Raw genomic sequence first — 27,576 nt, forward strand, 5'->3', positions numbered from 1 at the left:
TGCCGGAGTATGTGGTGTGGCGTGTGTGTGTGTAAAAAAAGAATGGAAACAATGAAAAATGAAAAAAATACGGAATTCACTGGCCAGAAAAAGCCGCTTCACACAGCTGTGTGGTGGATACCAGGCTAAAATTAGTGGCGGTCAATTCATCCGTCTTGCAAGCTGTTGAATGGTGTGGTTCCAGCACAAGTTGCTATGTCTAGCATAGCTGTACGCTACCATCACTTCCACGATCGGCATGTCTGAGTGCGCGCGTGTGTGTGTGTGTGTGTGTGGTGTGTATGTGTGTGTGCATGAGCGTACCCAGCCGGACTTATCTGAGATTGATCTACATACAGAATTTAAGATTATTTTTAGTTTAATATACAGTGAAACGTCTGTTAGCGGACACGCCTCAACAAAGAAGACCTCCACCGATGATTCACAGCACACATTCCTCCAGACTCAAATGTCCACAATCAATTTAGTTGTGGCGCATTATGCAATCAGGACTCTTGATCTTCCCGAAACAAGACACATGATAATCATAATGTGTGTGGTCACTGGGCTCTGTGTTCAAAACTGTCCATAGGTGGGAGGGTCCACTGTGCAGTGAGCCTTCAGAATGAAGTACTCTGGATAAACAAACTACGGGGCATAAAGGTACTATTTTTCTGACAGTGAGTGCTATTTTGCTACTCCCTGATTAGTTTAGGACTGCATTCTGCTGTGATGCCAGTAACTTGGATACAGCACATGGGTACAGATGTTTACGTCCCTGTGAAGTAACAGTTTCACTGTACTAGCAAGAGTACATAACCAGTGGTTATTGTCCTCTTGCTACTACTGTAGTAAATGGCTTTTAAAAGTCGAGGTACGCACTCATCGCTTCCAAGCAGCCACGCATCAGTCCTGGATCATCCACACCACCAACATGCGAAGATCCAGTCCTCCAAAAGTCTTTTCGTATAACCTGACTGTGAACACTCGCCATTGTCGTTTCAAAAGAAAAACCGTAGATAGTTCTCAATCAATCACGCCTAGCTTGGAAAACCTATAAGAGAAGGCATGGAAGTACATGCACAAAAAATGGAGATTCAAAAGATCAAATTGAGTTAGCAAGCAGACCAGCTGCCGCGTGGGTTATGAAGGACTCATAAAACATGCGTGTAAAGTTACCATGATAACAGCCAGTGACGATTTCCTACAGTCCAACTTACCAATCAGGAAACACACACACACACACACACACACATACATCTCTCAACGATGTGACCCAGGATGAGATTACAGTTCCACAAGGGCCTGTTCAACAAAGAGAACCCTTGGCTGGAAGTAGCCTCAGGCTATCTCATCGAGCCAGCAAGGCCGGGAAACTCTTAGTCAGCAAACAGCGGGGAGGAGTTGTGGAAAGTTGAGTTGTGAAAACTTCCCAACTCCAACTATGCAAACAAACCTTGTCACAACGGAGAACCCTAGTCAGGACGTGACCTGGCGAGGATATTCTGCCGGATAAACTGCACGAGGTCCTTCTCGAAGACGAACAGGCATGCCAACACCATAAGAAGGCACGCGGCACCAATTGCGACGTGGATAGCCAGGTGAAACAGAGACGTATTGCAGCAGAAGATGTGCTGGATGGGAAAGAGGAACAGTGAAGAGGCCAAGAAAAGAGACATGCAATCCTTTCAGATGGACAGTACTCAGGAGCAAACTCTTAACGCTCAGCAGCTGGCTACAGCAGCTCAAATTAGCGCATGGCGCACGCAAACAACTAACTAAACTACATCATGCAGCTCGGCAAAACAAACAAAACAAAAAAAACGATCTTTTTTTAGCCTACAGCATGCACGTGGCCTGGAGCATACGGTATTTGATAGAGCAGGTCATCCAGGCAGCCCGGCTAGTCAAAGCATGCACACTAGTGGCTGGGCAGATCTAACAACACCGTCGTGTTCACCAAAACTAGCATTTTTAAAATACACATATGCACAAGCGGCCTAATTCTGGGGTGATTACGATTACTCTACTTGAAAGCAAAGTATCACCTGCACACATGTGCTTGGTTGCACTGAAAGATACAAGGTTTCGTTCAGAGGGCAAAATTCGGCCCAAGTTCTCACTTCTCAGAAGAAAAATATTGGCAAATGGCCAATTATGGGGTAGTTATCGGCCACACTTCACCAGCTCGCTGTGTAACCTTCAGGCCACACTCCGACAGTCCAGTGGCATGGCAGCTATACGCCTACGGCATACCTGTAACCATGGTTTACTGTGTTGCAAACCAATAAGATGTGAATTTATTTCTGAGAACTTATGCCAAATTTGTCCTCCAAAAACACTGGTATTTTTCAGTACAAACAAGAACATGCCTGAACGTGATAATATTTCGTTTTCAAGTAGAGTCGACGAAGGGTGTGCAGCGGGCTGGCGGGGTGTGGTCGGAAGGGGGCACAGCGGGCTTGGGCTGCATACAATAATATGCCCCCTTGTAAGTGTGACCATGCTGGTGGGTGCAAGCAATGGATTCAGTTGTCGTAACTAATTATACAGTACGGCAGAGAGCCGTGCTAGCTGGTAGAGCAGTGTGCAGTGCCTGCTCACTGCGAATGCTTAAAGGGGCACTCCGGGAACTTTTTCGGTGGTATGTTCTCTTCATGGGGGCCTTCTATGGCCCCCAAGGAATGGGGAATCGCGAAAACTACAGTCCATTCATCGGAAACTGGCCCGCTGGCTTTTGAAAGTCGGATTTGGGCCAAATTGAGGATCAAAAACCCACTTTAAATCTCAAAAATCTGGGTTTTGGATCTGCTTCTCCATACATTTTGCCATGGCATACCTGTCCTAATTTTGTAAAACCTGGCTGAATTTCTATTTCCCTGTTCTTGGACTTTTCTGGCCTCAACAGTCCATCCTCAAGCGTGCAAAAAACATATCTCTGCCACTAATCGAGACTTACACTGATTTTTGCGCTTTTGGGCCCAAATAAGTCTTGATGACGGCAAAAATAATTGTCAACTGAATACGGAAGTGAACGAATTTGGTCGAAAGTGTCGAACCATCTTCATGACGAGCAACCATTTGTGGCCACTGTTAGTGAACTTGGAGCTTGTTATGGTGTGTGTCGGCAGGAAATTTTTTATGGCGATCAGGAAACGTTTTTCACATCGAAATCAGTGGTTACCCTTTGAAATTGAGATGTTCAAACAGCGAATTTTCTACGTCGAAATGAAGTTGGAGCACCATCGAGTTTGATTATTCCGATTTCCTTGGTGGGCTAAGGTAAGGGTAATTAACAGCTAGATATAAAAATCTCACCTGTTCACGCCCTGTATAATCCAACTTCGACCTTCAAAGTGGGCGTACTCAAGCAACATAAATCATACATGCCGTATACATAAACCTTTGAAGGGAGCATGAAAAATCACCTAACTCGTGGACTTCTAAAGCCCGTCGAAACGCATGCCGTTTCAGATGTATGGTCTCGTGGTGTGTGTGTGTGTGTGTGTGTGTGTGTGTGTGTGTGTGTTATGTGTGACTGTGTGTGTGTGTGCGTGTGTGTGTCAAAATGCATGCCGTTTCCGATTTATGGTCGCGTGGTGTGTGTCTGTGGTAGGGACCGGCGGATTCTGCTCGAAAAGGTGGCAGATTCTGCTCGAAAAGCAGTGAAATTGGCAGAACCATACAAACCTTATGGCGGGCAATTCCTCGAATTCTGCTCCATTTCTTTATCCACATACCAAACATGCATGAACCTTACCAGAAAAAGTACCTATAGTCTGTTTCAAAAAGATTAGCAATCAAGTTTGGGTCTTAAAAAGTATGAAGATAAGGGAAATTTGGACAACAAAGTACATAAAATGGCTTGTTAGGGCATGGCAAATTTTTCTGTGAAGGTTTCAGAACAATTGGATCAACCGTTAAGGAGTTAGAATTTCGGCCAGGTTTCTTGCCTTTTCCCATGGTTTATAATTTGCCCTGGAAGCCAGTATCGATTTGTTATCAAAACCCACGATTTATCCCTTCCTTTTTGCCTTGTAGTTATGAATGCTGTCTGCTGACCAAGAAGTTGTGAGTTCAAATCCCAGCAAATCTTCAAGTCAAACATTTTTTCTTCATTTTTCATTGTTTTGGTGATCACGCTGGTACAATTTTTGTACAAGAGTCAAGACAAAGAAGGTGGCTGCGCCAAACGACTTGTTGTTGGAGCTCGAGTTTCCTGCCGAACTGACTGACACTTGACTGGCTCACGCCATGTGAAGTTGTGAACACACACAACACTGAAACCGTGTGAGTGAAAACGGAAGTCACTGCGCTTTAGCTACGTGTTGTTGAATGCACCGGCACATCGATCGATCGATTTCTGTTTGAGAATTATTTTAGTATTTCAAGATCGCCAATTTATTTGAATTTAGGAGTCAACGCCGTCTTCTATCAGCTTTCACAGGCGTCTGCTTTTCTCAAAATGTCGTCGAAGTCACACGGATAGCTTTGCCACATCAAGGCCTTGGGAATGAGTCTGTGTCAATGCCGTTTTCGTCACATCGTGAGAGTAAATTGCATCCACGGCAGCTCAAAGAATCTATTTGGTCACAAAACGAATTGGGACGCATCCCGCTCGTCAACATTTACCAGACTTTCGACATGTCCTCTCTGACTCCATATCGATACGAGGAAGAACTCGTTTGTTGTAAACCAGACGAACACAAAGTCCTGTACGAGTACCGACGTCAGTGAGTTGTCATTTTTCATGCTTTCGCGCGGAATATTTCTTCGAGTTCACAGTGAGTTTTTCCAGGCAGCCCTCGAGCGCTCATACGGTAAGACGGCAAACTCCCCGGGCGATCGCCAGGATTGCTAATCTTTTTGAAACTGACTATAATTCTGCCAATTTTTCTGCCGGCAGAATCCGTCGGACCCTAGTCTATGGGGTGTATGTGTGTGTGTGTGTGTGTGTGTGTGTGTGTGTGTGTGTGTGTGTGTGTATGTGTGCGTGTGTGTGCGCGCGTGTGTGTGTGTGTGTGAGTCTGTCTGTCGCGCTCACAATATCTCGTTTTCTGCTTATGAAGCTACATGTACATATACGTGTTATTTGTAGAAGATTACAATGTAGAGGTGATTGTCTGCTTTGCGTTCCTCTCTACTTGGCCTGCATTTTATCAGTACTGGTTTTTGCTCTTCACACGTACACGTGCCCCCCCCCCCCCCCCCCGCACACAAACAAACACACACACACACACACGCGTGCTTATGTATACGGTTTCAGTTTGAAAAACGCAAAGTGTCCTGTACATGTGTGCGTCTGATGCATTCACACGAACTTCAACGGCCTATGCATATACCATGCACGCGTCACTTCTCCTTTGAGGAAAGAAAACCAAAGCATATCAATGCAATCACATAAACTTTTAAAAGTGTGTGAATGTACATTGTACGTCTTGTTTATGCTGTGTGTCACTTTGCTCTGGGCATGGAAATTCTGTCGTATTCGCGAATTGTCGTTATATGCGCAGTGGTTATTAGAGAAGTTGACTGTATGTGAATGTACAAAGTACGTTTGTCTTGTTTATGCTGTATGTCACTTGCTCGGCCACCCGTGTTGCGTTCTCTCTGTTTCGGCTATTGCTATTGCACTGTTCTAGCCAGAAATTAGTGTTAATAGGGAAACCGAGTGCGAACCTGGTTAGGCTTTGTTGGTGAGGTACTCTCATGCGTGCGTATCCGTGCTCGTTTGTATTCCTCCGACGGTGTGGCACACACATGTGATGTATGCGAAGTGTATCCGGCATGTACGAACAGTGTGTGTGCATCTGCGGCACGCATGTATGGCATGTTTGTGCTCCACGTGTGCATGTAGGATCTAAACGTGTGTAACGCAAGCGTGTGGGGCACACCCAGTACGTCTGCGGCACCGTGACATATCCAGTATGTGATGTCCGACACGGGTGTGCAGGCGTGGCGCGTGGGCGTGTTCGCAGTGTGCACGTCTATACTCCAGCGTATTGTCCACTTTCCTGGTCCCAGGAGTGTTTTGGATCTGTGGAAAACACGTGAACTGAATACAGTGGAGTTAGTTTGAACTCTTGCGTGCTTTCTGTGCACAGGTTTATCTATGGAATTGAGTATGGTCAAGAAATGCGTCTGAAAAACCTGGAGCACCATCGATTTTGCCATAACCATTACTCGAATGTCCGAGAGCAGGGTCGAGGGCAACCACATTGTCGAAAATTACATCTGTTCACGCCCTCCTTTCAGGTTACTGGCTCGTTTTCGCCGACTGCTCTGAATCGTACGAAAAATTCAAATGTTCTCCGCCGAATGGCACCATCACAAAGTCTTTCGCATCATTTTCGATATGCCCCTCGCGAACATACCACCTTCCTGCACCCATACACCACAAACAATGCATGCTCCATTCGACGAGGTGGGTGTCATGAGTGTTCTTTCACGTCAGTCGCCGAAAGTCATTTCAGGGTGAGAATCGTTCTCAAGAAAAAGATCGCAAAAATCAGTGTAAGTCTCGACGGAACGCTTGAGGATGGACTGCAAATGTGGCAAGGAGTAATTGCACGGGTCACACAATGCAGGATGTACTGTTGTTTTCACGATATCTACAACTATGTGACAGAGACACCAAAAAGTTAGGGTGCCAGTTTCCAATGAATGGACTGTAGACCCAAAAAGTCGATACATGAAGCCAGGGAGGGCCAAGTTTGTCTCCTCTTTTGATGGTTTTGATGACGTCACGTGTGCTTAGTATTCAAATTCTCTGCATTTGAAGATCTTAGTTTGAATTTTCTGGTGATGAAGAACGATATTTGGTCGGCATTCCCAAGCTTCACAACTGCGGCCATACTCTAAGGAACCTGAAGGACCTCCTGAGGTGCCCCTGGTAGAAGCGCAGCCTGATGAGGGCCAGGAGATTGGAGCGGACGACTTCACTGGTCGGAGTACGAGGATCCCGAAATTCTCTATACGCCGTGAGGCATATGGTCAGAACAGTTTTGTTTAGACAAGCTGACGCGAAGTCGGGGTGATGTGTAACGCATGTCAAAGGGCTGCCAATGCTAACAGCTGCAGTGCTCTCTCGACAGCAAAGGTAATCGACCGCCCTCTGCATCACCCCACATTTCTGGCAGGAACACCAATCGTTATTTCCTTGTCGACCAGTGAAGTCGTCCACTCCAATTTCCTGGCCCTCATCAGGCTGCGCTTCTACCAGGGGCACCTCAGGAGGTCCTTCAGGTTCGTTAGAGTATGGTCGCAGTTGTGTAGCTTGGGAATGTTGACCAAACATCGTTCTTCATCACCAGAAAATTCAAAAAAGTAAGATCTTCAAATGCAGAGAATTTGAATACTAAGCACACGTGACGTCATCAAAACCATCAAAAGAGGAGACAAACTTGGCCCTCCCTGGCTTCATATATCGACTTTTTGGGTCTAGTTTTCGCGATTCCCCATTCCTTGGGGCCATATAAGGCCCCCATGAAGAGAACACACCACCGAAAAAATTCCCGGAGTGCCCCTTTAATACAGGCCCCAAGTGCCAGACTAATTTGGCCACACACAAACAATGTACATGTAGGTGCGGTGTGACTGCTGGAAAATACTCTATAGTCTATACTAGCACATTGAAATCCCCATCAAAGCGTTTCGTAATAGCCACAACTTGGCCTTCGTTCCTTACCTCGGATAGGACAGTCACAAACAGCGAAACAACCAATGACAACCATGTAGCTGGTGCAGGCATGGCCTTGCTGAGAGGGTCCTCCGACACCGATGCAAAATACCGGCGGATATAGCTCGCACTGTGGCAGAACGTAAAGATGGAGCACAATAGGACAGGCTTTTAGGCAAAAGACTTCGGAACCCTTGCCTTCGGCTTCAGACCTCTGGGTTATCAGCTCAGATGAACATGTCCACATAGTAACAAGCCGTATTTTAGGACAGAATACCTCAGGAACATGGGGTGAGAATAGAGCAGGCACAGAGCAAGCACCGACCATATAATCGTAGTCAACCTAACACCCTAGCTAACTCACCTGTACACTATACGAGCACACATCTGCACGCTGTTGGCAATGATGAAACCTAAGCTACCCAGAAACGTGGTGGTCAGCAGCCAGGAGAGACCGAGCAGCATGAAGGAGAAGAGCAGCATTTTGCGGTTGTATCTGCACCACAAAAAAACAACAACACGCGAATGGGAGAGAGGGAGGGAGAGAGAGGGAGAGAGAGGGAAAGAGAGAGAGAGAGAGAGATTCTTGCATCATATCAATGTCAGGATTCATTAACCAGGTGGCAGAGAGCGCTATTGGAGCTCTACTATGGTCTATATACCATTCAAATAACAATCGTAAATTGCCTCTGCAGCATTTAGTATTTACACAATGAAGACCATGCATGACACCGACAAGGGTCCACTTCACCGATACATCATCTGCCATTACAATTATTAGTGACTGTTCTGTGCTCATGTCCGGCCCAAGGCCATGCTTTAAACTACAGTCAGGCCTGTGTAGAAAGAGCAGCCATCTCCAAAGATTGGTGTGGTGTGCCAAAGACAGCGTTACTAGTAAGTACATATCCAACCGGTACTCTGTATACCGCATTTTCAGGCCACACTGGCCGACGCGGTAAAATAGTTTGCGAGCCGCCTAAATTTTCACCTGATTTGAAGAAAATCCACAGAAAGGTCCCGAAATGACGAGGCGCTTATTTCAGACAGGCGGTAACCAAAAGACCGGCCCCAATTTCAGAAAATACGGTACCGATGATGGCTTACCGGTCAATCTCCTCTTTGCTCATGGTGGCAAAGTAGAAACACTCCGTCATACCATTCACAGCCAGCACCAGCACGTAGAAGCAGTACGTGCGTAAAATTGCCGGTCCTGCAGGAGACAGGATACACATATAAGTAGATACAGTAAACTACTGTAAAAGCCTTGTATACAAGAGAGAGAGTTTGGAAGCTTTGTCACAACTCCGACTTTCACGTATCTCTACGATCATCAGGCAAGAGATACGTGAAACTCTGTGTTGTGACAAAGCTTCCAAACTCTCTCTCTTGTGTACAAGGCTCTGCCCTACATGGGCATTGAGCACTCTTCGGACAGTGAAGCACACCACTTGACTACGTAAAAGCCATATATATCACGAAGTGCTAACTCTAACGAGTTAACGAGGAGAAATCTGTCGTTAAAATAGAAATTGTTATACAGAAATCGATACATATACTGTCCTATTGAGCGTTGAGAATGAGTGAGAATCGTTACCTTTGGTACACGTAAACTAGTCAATTTTGGGAAATCGTTATATATAAGTGTTATATGCGCCTCGCTAGAATAATGGCTTTTACAGTAATAGTAATTGCAAACCATACAGAAAACTAAGTACAAACTCAGGGACGTAGCTGGTCCCCTTTTTCGGGGGGGGGGAGGGGGGGGGGTGGTATGGCCGCAATGTGAAGGATGGCTGGTGCATGTCATTCATGGTCATTATGTGCATGCTGAACCTTTGGGGGGGGGGCATGCGGGCTACGCGCCTGAAACCATAATTATCAAACTATTTAAAGTGCAAACCATACAGCCGTGCTCCGGAATCCCAGGGGTTTGCCATACACGAGACCTACAGGGTACTTCACAGTCAAGTAAACAGCTTGTGCTGTAAGATTCTCAGCAGCGCACACCCTGTAGCTGCTAGCTATCCATCATTGCTCAGACCAACCAGGTTTGTGGACAAAAAAAACGCAACTCATATGAAGCTTAATGGGTGTCAACAACACTCCCTCTCACAATGCCGTCATGCACAGACAAATATGTTCACAAGACTATTATGCTACTGCACGTGTTTCTCAAAGAGTTTCTTCCTAAAGCAAATCGCCAAACAATTCAGCGGCCGCCGTACTCTTGTGCAGGCAAATCAGTAGGTGAACATGGGTAACAATGTAGTCATGTCGAAAGATCAAGGTTTGTCTTACACAAGTGGATGCAAGGGTCAGGCTTTTAGCTGTTTACTCATAGCTGGCTTGTATTCAAAGTCGGTACTTCCACCTACAAACCTCTATAGGACGAACACCAAGGGACCGACGAGATTTGTTCACAATAACGGGAGTTCTTCTTATCCATATCTTATACCCAGTGAATACACAGTGATTTATCCATTAGAGTTATGAATACTAGTTCTTCTGAAGCGAAAGTTTCTTCTTAACCAGGTTTCACTGTACTTGCAACCATGGATGCCAACACAAAGGTAGACTTGTGATCAAAACTGGCTACACATTTAGTTTAACACATGCCATTATGTACTAGTGTGTAGGAAAGACAGAACAAAGCCACTTCAATCAGCCGTGTGGTGTAGACCAGGGGAAAATTAGTGGCGGTCAATTCATCAGCCTTGCAAGCTGTTGAATGGTGTGATCCTAGCGCAAGTTGCTATATGTCTAACATAGCTTGTTCGTTATCATCGCTTCGGCGATGGGCAGGAGTATGAGTATGTAGGCAAGATTACACAGAGAGCATAGCCATACCGGGAGACGCAGTCAGCTTGTCGCCGCCGTAAATCATTAGCAGTAGATAGGAGTATGACCATCCGAAGACCACGATGATCAGGCCGACGAGAAAGACAAACTTGAGCAGCACACTGAGGGCCGACGATGCCGTCTTCACCACCGCCTGTGGTGTGACACGACAGCACACCAGCAAGCAAACACACACGCACACGCACATGAGAAAGAGAGAGAGGGGGGGGGGGGGAGATAAAGAGTGAATGAGATAAAGAAAGAAAAGGAAAGAGAGAGAGTGTGTGTGTGTGTGTGTGTGTGTGTGCGCGCCGCGCGCGTGCATGCTCGCGTTTACTCTTCCCGTCTTACTTTTATAAAATCTAAACCACAACGAAATCCATATAATCAAGTAAGTTGTCACTGCATAACTCATGAGTCCTGTACCTGTGTATAGACCCCAGTCAGACACCAAACCATACTTTACTATACACTCCTGCTATCGAAGAAAGCAGTTCATCTGCCTGATAGGATAGATGTTCTGTGCAATATTCAGATCAGTATACGTAGGGTTGGCTACACAAAGCGATAGTGTGACAGTGGGCACAACCCACCGGCGGTTGCTGGTCAGCCACCAGGCCACGCTGTAATGTTGTCGTGAAGAAGACACTGTAGCTCTCCTCAATCGGCATGAACACAAAGCGTGCCACCATCGAGCCCAGGTTGGCGATCGTGTCAAATATACCTGTGTACAGCAGCATACGATACGAGAGAGAGAGAGAGAGAGAGAGAGAGAGAGAGAGAGAGAGAGAGAGAGAGAGAGAGACAGAGACAGAGAGAGAGAGACAGAGACAGAGAGAGAGACAGAGAGAGAGACAGAGAGACAGAGAGAGACAGAGAGACAGAGAGAGACAGAGAGACAGAGAGAGACAGAGAGACAGATATTACGACATAATCCTTGAAGCAGTAACACTGTAAGACGTAGTTTCTAGCATGATAATTATATGCTCACAGCTTCACACTCCAGGGTTGTTGTGCCACATGGACAATGACACCCATGACTACAAGATGAGCGCCCACATGGCACAAGTCAAAATTTGATACCTTGATACGGACGATAGAGGTTGTGCATCGCAAATATTTGTAAGAATTGGCCGCTAAGGCCTGAAGTAACGAACGCAGTACCGACTTTCAACAACTTTCGAAGGAAAAGCTCAATTAATTTCCGTTGCACTCACCGTACTGCCACAATAGTGTACGACACCTGTGTACTGCCCGCAGAGTGAGCGCGTGCAGGCCTGACTGTCGACACCTATCCCCTACTACGACAAACTTGACGTTCCCTCTTCTGGGCATGCTCCAAATCAACCGATTTAGCAGCCTCTTGTTGTTGTTGCCTGACCCGTCGAACGCTGCGAAACTTCGTTATGCGCAAACTCTCTAATGTTTCCCAAGATCGGAGCAACACACCATGATAATTAGAAAGTGACAGGAAATGCATTCATTGGTTTGAGGGAAAGATGCAAACGGAAAAGCAGATAATACATGAGAGAAAGAACTTACCTTGCTCCTGGAAGGTCAGGGCTCTGAAGAACGTCATGACATAGCGTTCCCCTGTACACGCAGCAGCAACAGCGGTAGGATAAGACATGTCAGTGTGCACAGGTGACACTAAATTACTGTCAGTGACCGAGGCAAAAGGCCAGAGAGGCATGTGGACATTACACACTTGCCAAGTCATACTGAAAATCAACAAAATATCGGCACAACTGATCATCAAAGGACATGTCTCGCCATCTCAGCAGTGATTGAACTGTCAGCTCAAATTCATGATGCAGGTTAATGATAGTAGTAGAGTGCCATCATTCTGTAAAGTGTACAGAACCAAATGTATACTGGTGATCTGGGGTACAATCACACGATGTGCAGCAAGTAGTTGTTGTTCTCACTTAAACCTATGGACACAATGTTGCAGGGTTGGTGACAAACTCCAGGTTTAGCTGGCAATGGCTTTAATACACAGTGCTAAACTTAAGATGGTGATCGAAAATGGAAACTGTGATTGGTCATAGGAGTGTACGTAATGAAGTGACTGGTAACTGGGACAGTGACTGCTCAAAGAGCTCTTGACTGGCTATAGAAAGCTGCACAAGTGCTCCCAATGTGGCGGACCGGCCAGCGGCTAGTAAGCAGTAATCAATCATACCTTCCGTAAGGATTTGCTTGAAGAAAGACTGCTTGAAGAAGCTAACCGCCAAGTAGACAAGTCTGGGTGATGTCCACGTCGATAAGCTTAGTAACGGCTAAGAAAAGAGATCACGCATAGGTAAACCGAACACAAGAACAGTGCAAGCAGATAAGTTTTCCATAATCAGGACAACATTTCCAGTCTCCAATGTTTCTGATCAAAGCTGCACTGAGGATACCATCCTATCTACACAGGAGACGTACGGAAACAAGAGGCTCTACTGTACTGTGCTGGTGAGGTAGAAGAAATGAAAGGAATTAGGCAAGATCATAAGTGCCAGTAGGGATCTAGTTTATGGACAGTATGAGCATAACCAGGCTCTTTATTTAGCAAAAGTCGCCAGTTACTCAGCAGCCACTGGGATTCAAGCTGCCAAGTTTCACCTTTACCTGGTTTGGCGCTGGCTGTGGCAAGAGGTCGCCCCACGAACTGATGGGAATGGGCGATGATTTATCCTTGATCACGCTTGTGAAGAAGCCATAGTAGAGCATGACAAACACGACGGCATATAGCACCTGCAAACAACAGCAAGGGACAGCCACAAGAGCACAGGGGAGTAGGGAAGAATACTGTAAAATCCATAGCAAAGCATATTGCCTCTGTGTAAAATCCATATGATTGTATAACGAAGTGCTAATTCTAACGAGTTAATGAGGAGAAATCTGTGGTTAAAATAGAAATCGTTATACAGAAATCTGTTGCTATTGAGCGTTGAGAATGAGTAAGAATCGTTACCTTTCGTACACGTAAACCAGTCAATTTTAGGAAATCGTTATATATGCGCCTCGCTAGAATAATGGCTTTTACAGTAACACGAATTTCTTTGGCAGCTCTCAAATCACTTGCGAGCAGGCGGGTTTTGCCCTGCTAACTGGACCTGTATGTACAATCTAGAAGCACGAAAATAGTGGAAAGAACACGGCAAAGTGCCGGACCGTTCTTATCTCACGGAAAGGGCTTGGGCTTGCAGTGTCCCTAGGAAAGGATGCATACAGCCAAATTCGTCTTCTAGAGATGGATGAGCTGCCAAAAAGCCTCATGACTATGTGCAGAGAGTCAGAGACTACTACAGTTGTGCTCAGTGAAATACGACCCAGAGTGCAAAGTTAGCACCCTCAACTTGCATGGCCCTTGACGCCCTGGAAATGGCACAAAGTACAAGTACAGTGGTGCAATCAAAACTAGTCCAGGGCATCAGTTTAGCACTACGGGTCAGATTTCAGTGACCGCAACTGTCGTATACACACGTGCAAGCACATTTACAAGTACAGTGCAGCTCTGTTTTCAATCGTGTGAGTCAAGCTTGCACCCTGTCCTAGGGGATAGACAGTACTGTACATTGTATGTACAAGCCAGTACTGTAGAGCACCGCAAGTATCTGCACGCCACAGCAGCACCGAGAAGAGAGGAAGGCAGCAGCAGCAGCGGCAACCTCAGAACGGAAAGACCGGCAGCTGCCGGGTGTGCGGCCAGACTTACGTAGGATATGCAGAACGAGAAGAGTCCCCATTCTGGATACAGGGCAACCAGCGTGCCGGTGAGGATAACACGCGCTGCCAGTGCACCGCCCTCCACCATCACCTGCCAGGCCAAGACGTCAGTACAGTCCGTACGTACACCACATACAGCAACAGATCAAACAGAGCGATGGAAATGACACTCAAAACCAACAGCCCAGTACAGCAATGTAACAAGGCAACACTGCCTGTTTGTTCTTCGACATTACATAAACCAAACCAATCCAATCCAGCAAAATCTGCCACAATGTGACTGGGCTAAGGCAAACGCTTAGCAGATTGTGCTAAACTAACCCCCGTGTATACTAGTAGGTGGTCCAGTGTTACTGCACACGTAGACGTAGACCTGTTTTGATTGAGAGCCACATGACTGTTATGATAGGCTGACTGGCCAGGGTGAGGCACCCACTACCCACCGTACACTGGTAATGATAGGTTGACTGGCCAGGGTGAGGCACCCACTACCCACCGTACACTGGTAATGATAGGTTGACTGGCCAGGGTGAGGCACCCACTACCCACCGTACACTGGTAATGATAGGTTGACTGGCCAGGGTGAGGCACCCACTACCCACCGTACACTGGTAATGATAGGTTGACTGGCCAGGGTGAGGCACCCACTACCCACCGTACACTGGTAATGATAGGTTGACTGGCCAGGGTGAGGCACCCACTACCCACCGTACACTGGTAATGATAGGTTGACTGGCCAGGGTGAGGCACCCACTACCCACCGTACACTGGTAATGATAGGTTGACTGGCCAGGGTGAGGCACCCACTACCCACCGTACACTGGTAATGGTACTGGACGAACAAAATTACTCAATCCACATGGATGCGAGTGAAAATATTTCCCACCTGTATAGAATGCAACGCCAACAATGGTACGGCCGAAGAATTTCTCCCGCAAAATTTCAAAGGGCGCAAATAAATTAGTTGCAAGTCCCCGCTGTGCCACAATACCACTGCCACCATCACAATGGCGTGTCCTCACCAGCATAGCTGATACAGTGAAGGCTGAACACACACACACACACACACACACACACACACACCACACACACACGCGCGCGCGCGCAAACACACGCCTTACCTTGACGCGTACGTAGAAGTACCGCTGCGCCAGGACGTACAGGGGTTCGGCCATCAGCTCAGCTACCGTGCAGACAGCAAACGCAATCACGGCCTGCGGGTAATCGGGAATGTCCACAACTGGCGGCTGCTCTAGCAGAAAGATCCACACGGCGGACAGTAGACCAGTACAGAGGACACCGATCGGTACACTAAACAAGAACGTGAAGAACAGAACAAAAGCCACACGTCCATACCCTACATGTGCAATCCTGATAATTCGAATATGGCTTAATTCGAATATACATGCACCGCTTAATTAGAAGTTTTTCCAGGACCGATTTCTATCAATACGATTCCCACATGAACAAATTCTGATAATTCGAACCTCGAACTGGACATGTCCGGTTAATTAGAAGCCCCACGGATTCCACTTACCGTATTTTCCGGGGTATAAGTCGCACCGGGATATAAGCCGCACCCCCCCTTTTGAGGCAAAATATTGACTAAAGGTTGGTATTCGGAGTATAAGCCGCACCCACAAACCAAGATTTTTCACACTCATTGACAAATGGCCTTTCTACAAATTTATTATGGTTAGGCCACCCAGAATTAATTCGTTGTTTCGGGTCACCCGACCGACCGTCTTTTTTCACCCGACCGCAAAATGTTTTTTTATTGTGCATGCAAATGTACATGACTACGTTGTATGTAGACTGTATGTAGACTATGTACACACAGTTGCAGACGACCCTACAAAGGCCCTAAAATGGGCTACTTGTAAATAATAGCAGTCCAGACATCGATCTCAGAGTCAGAAGCAGCCCAATGACAGGCTGCAGCGCTTGCATGGTGACGACGTTGTATTCTCCGATCCGTGATCGGTCCTGAAACAGCATCAGCTCCACCACTGCGTCGCTCATTGACAGAGGTTTTGGTGAGAGCTGCTCAACAGACTCGTTTGCTAGCGAGGTCAAGATCTGGTCCTGGAGCTAGCTGGGGACCTGGATCTGAAGGGACACTGACTGCGCTGGATCGTCTAGATTTGGTCGACTGGCTTGATGGACAAAAGCTATTCGATATTATGTACCGGTATGCACATGGCGCATGGCAGTAACCAAAATAAAAAATAAAATAAAATAAAAAATAAACCCGACCGACCGACCCTGGAACGGATGAGTGAAGTGACCCGAAACAACGAATTAATTCTAGGTGGCCTTATGGAGCTAAATACCATGTTAGATCAGATTATGAAGTGTTAGTGCACCACAGGTTGCTGCAGAGATGTTGGTGTATTGCTGTGTTGACTACAGATCACTCCATGTTGACTACAGATCACTCCATGGTATTATCGTATCGCTGTATACTAGGATGTGTGGAAACCGGCACTTGCAGTACGCAAAATAGAGTCCCCGTATACGCGTACCGTATGGTGTAGCCCGCGAACTAAAACTGGTAAAAGTGCCAGGATAGCAACACAGGCGCGAAGCTGAGTCGAATGACATGTCACATGACGTCAGCATGCATACTGATGTATGCTAAGCATTCATTCGCGCAAGCATATTCGGTGTATAAGCCGCAGGGGCGATTTTGGTCCGATTTTTAGCGAAAAAAAGTGCGGCTTATACCCCGGAAAATACGGTACATAGAAAATGTGTGGGATTTGTGCTGATGATTCGAAGTTAGCAAAGTGTAATTCGAAGTTCACTGTACATTGTACTGGTCAGTTCAGTTTGCATGAGCAGGCTGTGCCGGTCAGTTCAGTATAGATGAAATCTGTGTCTAAGGTTCATAGCGCAGCTCTGCGTGACCATGAGAGCATTTTGACATACATATTGTGTTGTGGGTGCATGTTTGGACAATTAGAACTTTTTTCCTGGCATTTTGAGGTGAGAATTATCAGGATTCCACCTGTATACTGTTAAGAGTGTAGTGACCCGCCTAGTCAAGCTATGTTATGTTGTGTTTATTTTACAAGTCAGAATGTGCACGAAATCACAGCCCAAATACAGGTCTAAACAGTATGCATGCACAAAGTAAAGAACAAGAAGCAATCAATGGAGAGTTAGCCAAACAAGACCTCTCACAATGTGGACAAGTGGCCACACTATAATAATAATTCAAGGTTCGCGTGAGACTCCACTAGATTGAGTTTTCCACATCCGTAGGAACGCCACCACCCTCAAGTCATCAAGTCATCAAGTCATCAAGTGGCCAATGTATGAATGCAGAGAGGTAAGCCTGGGCACAAGGCCATGGCTATGACTTACGTAGCCCACATCAGATTGACGACATGTCGCACATTGCAGCCTTCGTCCGTCTTGCTGAGGCATGCCCGTCGCAGTGCCTCGCGCGACAGGAAGAGGCCCGTCGTGTACAGAAGAGTCAGTCTGAATGGACCAACAGCACACAACAACACCGACGGCGATGACAACAAGAATAAGAACAAGAACAGCAGCCATTGTGAGAATAAAGATTCGAAACAACAACAACAACAACAACAACAACAACAACAACAACAACAACAACAACAACAACAACAACAACAACAACAACAACAACAACAACAACAACAACAATGTCAGAATAAAGATTTGAAACAACATGACCAGTACAGGAGTATATTGCCAAAACAAGATAGATCTTCCACTATGCGATCATTGTCTATGGTGACCATAACAATACACGATTCCTTCTAATCTGAACGAACGAAGGTTCTGACAGTTTGTTAGAAGTAGGGCTATCGATTTTATGAGTGTTAGCATCTTGCAGCACTTTTCCTCGCACAGTTGTACACATTACCTCATGTAGAACAATAATCCATGCCTGAGCAATCTGCTAGTATGTGCAAACTTTGAAGGTAAATAGTGGAAAGGTATTACTATTATTTCAATCGTTTGTTGCTATTCTTGTAGTTGCATGCTCTTGGTATGCATTTCCACAGTGTAAAGTGCCAGTTGAGACTACCTGTATGCATGTTCAGAAACCTGGCTTCGAACCTTCCTTTGAATTGCGATCTTCCTTCTTTCGATTTGGAAACGAATACTAGCAGTAACCAAACCTTCGAACCTTTGTTGCAGCCCTAGAATATATACACACTTATCATATCAAATTTGCCTTGAATAGGTCAGACTTGGTCCGGGGGAGGGGGGAGGGGGCATTATACCCTAGCAAGTCAGTAGTTGAACATTCAGCAGAGTTCCGCAGCAGAGTGGACTAACCTGACGTTAACAACACCCAGCAGCTGCTTGCTGATGCGCCGGACAATGAAGGCGTTCAGGACAAATGTGGCAATGCGAAACAGCAGCTGTTGAAGCAACACAGGCAAACAGACAACCATCACTCGACAGCAACATCATGCAGAGCATTAACCGCAGACAGACTACAAGTAGCCATCGTCATTACAGCACTTCACTCATTGGCATCACACTATTCCCGACACCAGTGCATCAATCGCTACCATCAATCTACTTCTGCAGATGGTCTTACACAGAGAGCAAGGCTGGAATATGCAAGGCCGTAACCATCCACTTCAGACCATCACAGAATTCTTTGGTATGTTGTATGCGGATTGACGTACAGTTGGAAATAACGTGTAGTATCGTAGATAATATTCTATAAAAAAGAAGAAGAGACTATGAGGTATGGCTCCCGTCACACTAGTCTTCTGAAAAACAACTGCACTGAATGAATACCCTTCCCCCAACTACCACCACCACCGAAAAGCCAGCTGCTTTCCACGACCGCCAAGTCTGTACAACCGCTTCCCTGTGGCACTCAATGTGCCAGATGTGCAGCATTCAACCCCAATTCCATTGCGTAAGATTGCATGGGATTGCCTGGGCTTCACGGTCCTACAGCGAACGGAAACAACTGTCACTTCCCTGGGCAGTGACTAGTGGGCTTCACTGACCCATCACAACGTACCAAAGATGGAATTTATTCTTTCGTGCAGGTAAGCGGTCGTCCATAAAATATCGAACTTTTTTCACAAAACGAAATAATTTCGTTATGGGGTGGGGGTGACCACTTTCGTTTCAGAAAATATTGATACAATGTACACACCAGTAGGAGCAGTGACACTTGCGGCTTTTGTTGTGTAGGTGTCAACATTTGTTTACGTTCCGAGGGGGAGGGAGGGAGGGGTTGGGTCTAAACTAAAATAATTCGTTTGGTGAAAAACGTTCGATATTTACGGACGGCCCCTGAAACGCACGGTGTAAAATATTGCCAGTGCGCTACTGTTACAGTATACAGTAGTCTAATTGTGAATTATTACCGGTGGTTTATAGGAAAGAAACAGGACCAAGAAACTACAAGTTACACAAGTTACGGTAGAACGTCAGTACCGTCGGTCAGTGTCGTGCAATGTTTCGCATGAGCTGACTGTTTAGTAACAGGTGGTGTTAGTGGACATTATAGCGTAACTTGTAGTTTCTTGGTCCTTTTTCTTCCCTATAAATTTATCATTGGCTCCTCATCCAAGTCCAATACTGGTGGTAATGACTTATTCATAAGTTTGAGGGATTGAAAAATGACTTTGGCGATATGCTGGTAGCTGCGTACATGGGAGCTCGCACGTATCAAGTCAAGTCGGCGGGGAAAAGTACGAGTAGGTTCCAATATAGACATTCCACTGATGACTGTGACATGACAATCGATTTTGGAAAACTTTCATGACTCCGTTGTTGCGTGGCGATGACGGCAGAATTTGTTCTCTTTATTGCTATTTGAAAATACGTAGTCAAGTGGTTTGCTTCACTGTCCGAAGAGCGCTCAATACCCATGTAGGGCAGAGCCTTGTACACAAGAGAGAGAGAGATTGGAAGCTTTGTTACAACTCAGTTGCCTGATGATCGTAGTAATACGTGAAACACAGAGTTGTAACGAAGCTTCCAATCTCTCTCTTGTGCTATTTTACTGTATAGAGATGAACCACCATTTCTAGTGTAATCATGCTATCCTGCTGAAAAATCCAAAATGAACTTTTGTGCTATTTGACACACAGCTTCATCTCATACCTTCTCAATGTTACGTTCACTTTACTACAGTCCATTCAGAAAAAGATGGACTTCTAGCTTTTGGCCATAAATGGGTCAAACGTTGAGTTTTTTTAGAAATTTTTTCTGCAATCCCCTATGGAATCCTCTTCCAATTATGTTTCTAAAGTCTATTTCTCCAAAAAGCAAGCCGTAACAAGAATAGTATTTCGGCCAGGTTTTGCCCCAAGAGCACTGAATTGGGAAAGACCATCAAAATCCAGGCCGTTTGATCCTGCCTGCAACAGTGCATTGTACGGTTCGAACCTAGGTGTTGGCGGATAATGCCGGCATTATATCGAGCATTATACACCACCCGGAGCATTACAAGCATTATAAAGCATTACGAGGCCAAAAATGGCATTATACGACGTTCTACACGACTGCATAGTAGATCTACACACATCCTCATGTACAGATTCGTATACGCGTATCGGATAGCGTTGGTCTTTGATTGGCAACATTTATTACTATACTATACGCGATGTATTACATTGTACTACAAGCGATAGACCACCGCACACATCATGCATGGTACCAAACAGATCGTGGCACGCAGTCCCAGGCCCAGTATACTGCATGCAGTATAGTGCTAGCTAGCTGTAGTCCAGCACAGTCAGTGTGGAAACTCTCGCAGAAACTTCCGGTCCCGGAAGTCTATCTTCGGGCAGCAACTAACTTACTTACTTACTACATGTACATGTACAATGTAATACTTTTTGAAGATCCAGGTAACAACGCCGAACCAACGAAACAAATGTGAGCCAGCATGGAACGGTGGAGGTGCGCACACGCACACATTCCAGACCTTACCCGGTTACCGTCCACAATGTTACAAAAAACATTTTTCATCGAAGCAAGAGTCCATGTCTTTGTCGAAGAGTAACGCTGGACTTTCACCGGACATTGAGTCAAGACCAGCTAACTAGCAGCCAACGCTGATGGCTGACTCGCCGCGATGCCGTTCTTGGGATTGGGAGGAAGCTGGGCTTTCTCCAGATGAGCTTTTGGCGGAGTCCTCTGATGATAGTGACGTCGTCGAGTTGGAAACTGCAGATCCTGCCGCGATAGCGAGGAAGCGGTCTTTTCAGAAAACAGCTATTACCAAGTCTGAAAATGTTTCCAAAAGGACGCAAGTAGCTCATGGACAGAGCACTGAAGTGGCCATCAGTGCCGAAACACGGGTGCGGAGCCGCTCAAAAGCAACTGTGGCAAGTAGTTAGTGTGCCTGGCATGCCATACAACATTGTCAGGGAAGAAGAGTATAATCATGTCCCATATTGCTACCGTGAGACACAAACAAGAAAAGTCCCGTTTGGAAAGGGAAACTCAGAGGCAGAAGCTGGTCAAAGAGTAATTCTTGGCGTATCAGAAACGACTTGGGAAGGCTCTAGCCGGCACCGGTCTTACTGAGGCCGTTAGTTCAGCCGAGTCTCTGCGGCGGATCCAGATTGTGCGTTCTATGTTGCATAGCATGGGTGCAATATTATAGCGTTTTTCTTAGCCCGATACCGCAAGGTTCAGCAGTTTATATTCCATCCGGCGGAGCATTATCAGCATTATTTGGAGCATTATATGGCCTTTTGTGGAGCATTACTGATAGCATTATATCCCATATTGCCGAGCATTATCCGCCAACACCTATTCGAACCCCAGTTCAGGTACCCTTTTTGGACCCTTTTTTCAAATTTCAAACTTCGCAGCACTGCACTGTGTACGATAAAATCTTGAAAATTCGCCAAATACAGGAGCTCGCCAGAGCCAGGGCCCATCTTTTTGTGAATGGACTGTACTTGTAATACTTTGTGCTGCGACAAGTTAGTATTACCGCATTTCAAAATTCACTGGCTGGGCATTCGATTTGTCTTCTAGACGATAGCGTAAGCTACTACAAACTGTACGTGAATGTAGAACACAACCACTATGGTTCTTCTCTCACCTGAAGAATGATATTGTATCCAGCTCCACGTCCTGCACTTTGCAATGCATTTTTTGTATTGCTTGCCATGGCGAATCCGTGATCATCAGCAAACACTACCTACGTGCACATTACACAGTGCTTTTATTCATGATACTCTATGCGGAATTACCACGACACGTTACGTGGAACTAAATAATTTTCTTGACGACGAAATAGGAATCGACTTCTCTTCTTTTCATTTCATACTATACTGAGTCTGTACGAGTGCATGACAAGTCCTTTCATCTGATCTGATTACTTTGAGTCGTTGACTTTGAGTTTGAGTTTTTTTGAATGCCATGATTTGTGCACGTGCCACGTGATCGAGAGTGATGTCAATGAATTAGTATCATGACGTCAGGGAATAGTATGTAAATTTACGGTGTCAACAAGTAAAGAGTCTAAAATTAAAAGCCTCACGAGTGTGCAACGCGAAGGACTAGTCTAAAGGGACCGTCACTTAATTTTTGCCGACTACCCGCCAAAAAAATCTTTTCGTTTCACGTGTCACTGACACGTCCGCGGACCGCGAGCGCGTACGACTCGTACTCGCGCTACCTTTCACGTCAATTGATCAAGCAATCTGTTCACGCCACAAGGCTGGATAGCGCGTACATGGAAACATGATTGAAGACTTGCAATATTTTTTTCCAAGTCCAGGCGCTAGGCCTAGGCAGTACTAATGCCTAATATAATCAATGCCCAGGCAGCTGACTTTATTTTCGGAGAAACACTACTCATTGTAGTAAAAAGTAACAATGAATAGCGATATCATCTAGGAAGGATCGCTACCCTAACGCGAAGGAAAGGCCTTGCGCGGCTGCTCTACGAAGTGTTGAAGAAAGACTCATCAAATTTAGTTGGTGGACGAACAACTCGCTGGCGCCGGAAAACTTGGCCCCCAACGATGGTGTTTGGTGAATCATCAAGCATAATGTCTTGTAGCAGTGTTCACCGAGGAAGGAGAACGCTCTAGACTAGTCGCTGCTGTTGTCCGTTTCATCCACGTTGGGCGTTAGCTGCACCGCGCCTATTGTGTTTTAGTATTCCATGGACGCACATTAGCATTCAGAGCGATTGTGGAGCCACAATTTACTTCACACAGCGTTGTATTGTCCACGAGCGCAAACTTAATTATCAGCAGTACCTGTTACTCTTCATCCTACATGTAGACTTGGAGTATACACGGCCTTGTCACGACAGCGACAGCTCTACAGATCATGCAGAGTGTTCAAGTGAGAAACATTAATTTCTATTGTTGGTGGACGAATAAATGGCTGGTTCCGAAAAAACGCGGCCTGCACCGATGGTGTTTGGTGGATCATCAAACAGGGTGACCAGCAGTGTTCACCGAGGAAGGAGAATGCACTCGCCACCACTCCGATTCATCCAAGTGGGCGTTAGCTGCGCCGCGCCTATTGTGTTTTAGTATTCCATGGACGCACACTAGCGTTCTCAGCGATTGTGGAGCCACAACATATCTTCATGCGGCGTTGCACTGTCCAAGAGCAGAAACGTCAGCAGTGACCCATCATCATACATGTAGATTTGGAGTATACACACCATGCGCCAATGGGCCTCGGCACAACAGCGGCAGCTCTACGGAGTGTTCAAGTGAGAAACATTTGTTTCGACTTTTGGTGGACGAACAAATCGTCGGTGCCGAAAAACGTGGCCTGCGCCGATGGTGCTTGAAACATCAAGCATGGTATGTGGTGACTGTCAGTGTTGATCGAGGAAGGAGAACACTCAGGCCGTCGACCGTTCATCCATTTCGTTAGCTGCACCAAGCCTATTGTGTCCTTGTATTCCATGGGCACACAATCATGAAGCATGGCGTCTGAGCTGTGTTCACAGAGCGGGGAGATGCTCTTGCTGCTATCTTATCTGTCCTGTGTATTCCCAAGTGCCGAAGGCTCACAACGATGGTGTTGGACAAGTCAGATAAAATAGAGTCAACGTAAGTACGCATGTGTACTCTTACTGACTGAAACATAAGTGGGGTGTAAGAGCTAATTCAAATGGTGTCGCGACATTCTCATGTACGAGGTTAGTGTGTAGTACTTGTTACGTACTGAATTCTGCGACTTTGTTTTGTCTCCATATACTGCATGCATTCACGTTTCACAGTTATCAGTTTGACCCTGAGTTCATGTCTGTTATCCCGTGTCTCCTCTACTTATTTTTGTTTCCACACGGTTCATGGTGTAGCGCTGCACGTGTTCCGTCAGTTTGAACTTCAGCATAAATCGCAACTACTTGTACTTTCAGACATGTCACGTGATTGTTGCCAGGGTTTGAGCCAATCAGAGCGTTTACAGGCAGGGCCTGAACCCCTGATCATGCCTTGCCTGCCAGCTCTACTACGATATTATATGTCACGTACCCGCGCACGCGCACGGTTCTCCTGCGCTTGGGCTTGCTTTCCCTTGGTAGTTGGAAGTCAGTGGCTGTTTTAGTACTCTTAGATTATGTACAGAAAGTGGTGGACATCACGCAACTGCAGTGTAAATTAAAGGGTGGTTGTCAACTGACAACCGCATAATTTTTCGACATAATAAATAAAAGAATTTTTATCTAAAGAGTGAAAAGCAACTAAATAGAGCGATTGTCGGTTGACAACCCCCCTTTTATTTAGATTATGTATCTGAAGTAAACACAACGTAGAAATATCACAATTGTCTCTTGTGTATTATATCCGTCTGATGTCACCAGATCATCACACGGTGCTGTGACCAAGATACGGATCATGCCGAACGCTGATTCAACTGGACGAATCGCGAGGCTTTTCAGATGCAGGGACACAATGGAAACTGAATGACTTCAGAACAGCACTGAAGCGTTATGTTATCATGCAAGACGCCTTTCTGCGCCGCACAAACACAGGCGGTACTACAGCAGAAGATGTCACTCACTATTCTGCAGGTGCACTGGTGACAGGCGCGTGCAAGTTCACCAGAAGGAAGCGGTCTGATGTTAACTGGAATGCCAGCAGTATGACAGGGTGTGCATTCTGCGGCGGATCTCACCTGGACAAGAGCTGCGCGAAATACACAACAGTAGCACAGCGGAAAGAATAACTGATTGGACAGAAGCGTTGCTTTGTGTGTTTGCGCACAGGGCACCGGTCAACTCAGTGCAAGGCCACCCGCAAGTGTAATGTGTGTTCTCGCATGGGTCACCAATCAGAGTCAACATCATGTCACGATCTGCCCTGAATCTCAACAGAAATCTGACAGCAGTACCAACATAGTAGCTGACCAGCCTGTAGCTGACGAGGTACCAGCATCTAGCGCAACAGCAGCTAGTGCAGCATCAACCAGTATCGCCATTGACCGTAAGATAGTCAGTCGTCTTGATCGGTGCAGATTTCCTCTGGGAGTCTTGACGGGGAGCACCAGAGGACTTCCGCCAGGACTACAGTTTCTGCCTACCACAGTCAGTTTTGTGGTGACTGGCCGACCACGTCACTCCAAGCACTCAGCTACGCCGATGAGCAGCCATGCCAGCTATCGTTTCTCTAACTGATGCAACTTCCGACTCCTGCACCATCCCAGATCTGTGGGACCTAGACTGTGTTGACATCTAGGATCCAGGCAATCTTACTAACAACGACCTAGCCATTAGGCAATTCATCATTGTTCTACGATTTTGCCTGCCACCAATCGTCATGACCTGCGATACTGAGAAGGCCATTTTACAAATCAGTGCCAACCCAGCATACAGAGATGCGACACGATTTCTGTGGTTCGCCAACTCCGACAGTCCATCAGTCACCCCATCCAGCCTGTTCACGCTCATAAGCAGTCCATTTCTGCTTGGCGCGTCTATACAGCATCATTTGGCACAGCAAGATGACAAAACAGCTAGCAGTGGCTATTGGTGAGAACATAGGGTCTTCTGGCGTATGGTATAATTATATGAGCAGCATGAGAGTGAAGTAAAAGACTATTAGCTCAAACATTCAGTCTTTTAAGAGTAGGTGTTTCATCACGGAATAGGTTCTGCAGTTCACATACACACTGCAACAATGGACCAGCAGTGTCCAGCATACAATAGAGTCATGTGAATATGTACCGTATGCATACTCACAGCTGCAAGGCCAGCGCCCCGTGGCTGCTTGACTTCTCAATCGATATAAATTTTCACAACAGTAAGACTCTGTGATCAATCAGAGCTGTGCTTCGAAGTAGTCACAAATGTCACAAAAGCGTTCCTGCGGATGCGGAAAACTTGGCTGGAACCCGAGTGTCACGTGAACCCTGATTTTTAAGACTTTTATTATTTGTTTTACGATGAGCCTATTATACGCGATACAGGCTCAGAACACACTTTTCATCTAGTTGGCATATCAGGGATATAGGGCGGAGCAGCCCATATCCCCAATTATGACACGCGAGTAATAGTGAAATACGATTGGCGTATTGTGCTGGACTGACTGCGGTAATGTAAAGCTAAAATAAAGCAGTCAGTTTGCCCTTAGCATGGCCTTGTCATGAGGGTGCCACATCCGTGGAAAGGCAACATGCCGGCTTATCTCCCTGAGAAGTTGAGTGGTTATCAGCAGGCGATGACGCTGTGTCGATGATGACCTGTTGATGCCCGACAGGAACCTTGCGAGAGTTATTGGGCCTGACGGGTAGGTAAAGCCAACTTCCACATGAAGTTTGCGGATGGCCGACATGTAGACATGAACAGATCGGGGCTGAAAAGTTCTGAACAACTCGGCAGCAAAATAACACATAAAGTAAAAAGTCATCACCTGGCAATGGATTCCAGTTATGCCCTTGACAGAACTGGAAGTAACGGGTATCGGCGGAAAAATATTTCCGGCCAGTGCCGCTAGCTGCAGCACGGAGTCCGGCAACTGAGAGTTGGCAAGACTGGCTGATCTGGCTCAGCTGCTGCTTCCGGAGCCCTCGATGGTTCAAACACCATCGGCGCAGGCCACGTTTTTCGGCACCGACGATTTGTTCGTCCACCAAAAGTCGAAACAAATGTTTCTCACTTGAACACTCCGTAGAGCTGCCGCTGTTGTGCCGAGGCCCATTGGCGCATGGTGTGTATACTCCAAATCTACATGTATGATGATGGGTCACTGCTGACGTTTCTGCTCTTGGACAGTGCAACGCCGCATGAAGATATGTTGTGGCTCCACAATCGCTGAGAACACTAGTGTGCGTCCATGGAATACTAAAACACAATAGGCGCGGCGCAGCTAACGCCCACTTGGATGAATCGGAGTGGTGGCGAGTGCATTCTC

The 27,576-nt window shown here is 46.3% G+C and overlaps 1 protein-coding gene and 1 long non-coding RNA gene across 2 annotated transcripts; one reads left to right on the forward strand and one right to left on the reverse strand.

The window, feature by feature from the left end:
* Nucleotides 1–922: 922 nt before the first annotated feature.
* On the reverse strand, nt 923–22,527 carry LOC135818710 (protein RFT1 homolog). Its single transcript, XM_065332024.1, has 14 exons — nt 22,293–22,527; nt 18,536–18,621; nt 17,585–17,704; nt 15,337–15,526; nt 14,205–14,306; nt 13,115–13,240; nt 12,684–12,780; nt 12,041–12,091; nt 11,092–11,222; nt 10,508–10,652; nt 8,765–8,870; nt 8,022–8,153; nt 7,667–7,787; nt 923–1,613 (listed from the first exon to the last, which is right to left on the reverse strand). Exons 1-14 carry the CDS (start codon nt 22,359–22,361, stop codon nt 1,455–1,457), a joined length of 1,635 nt encoding a protein of 544 aa, XP_065188096.1. The 5' UTR covers nt 22,362–22,527; the 3' UTR covers nt 923–1,454.
* Nucleotides 22,528–23,016: 489 nt separating this feature from the next.
* Nucleotides 23,017–26,837, forward strand: LOC135818726 (uncharacterized). The gene is made up of 2 exons (XR_010553745.1): nt 23,017–24,273; nt 25,029–26,837. It is a non-coding gene; the product is annotated as an uncharacterized LOC135818726 (long non-coding RNA).
* The last annotated feature ends 739 nt before the right edge of the window (nt 26,838–27,576 follow it).

This window comes from Sycon ciliatum, chromosome 1, assembly GCF_964019385.1.
Source record: "Sycon ciliatum chromosome 1, ocSycCili1.1, whole genome shotgun sequence".
NCBI lineage: Eukaryota > Metazoa > Porifera > Calcarea > Leucosolenida > Sycettidae > Sycon > Sycon ciliatum.

Excerpts from the sequence above, each read along its gene's own strand:
- LOC135818710 (XM_065332024.1), bottom strand. The coding sequence starts at position 22,361 with ATGGCAAGCAATACAAAAAATGCATTGCAAAGTGCAGGACGTGGAGCT. Across the intron at positions 11,223-12,040 it reads CCTGACCTTCCAGGAGCAAG|GTATATTTGACACGATCGCC; the intron begins GTAAGTTCTTTC and ends TGCTGTACACAG. Across the intron at positions 8,154-8,764 it reads AGCAAAGAGGAGATTGACCG|ATACAACCGCAAAATGCTGC; the intron begins GTAAGCCATCAT and ends TTTGTGGTGCAG.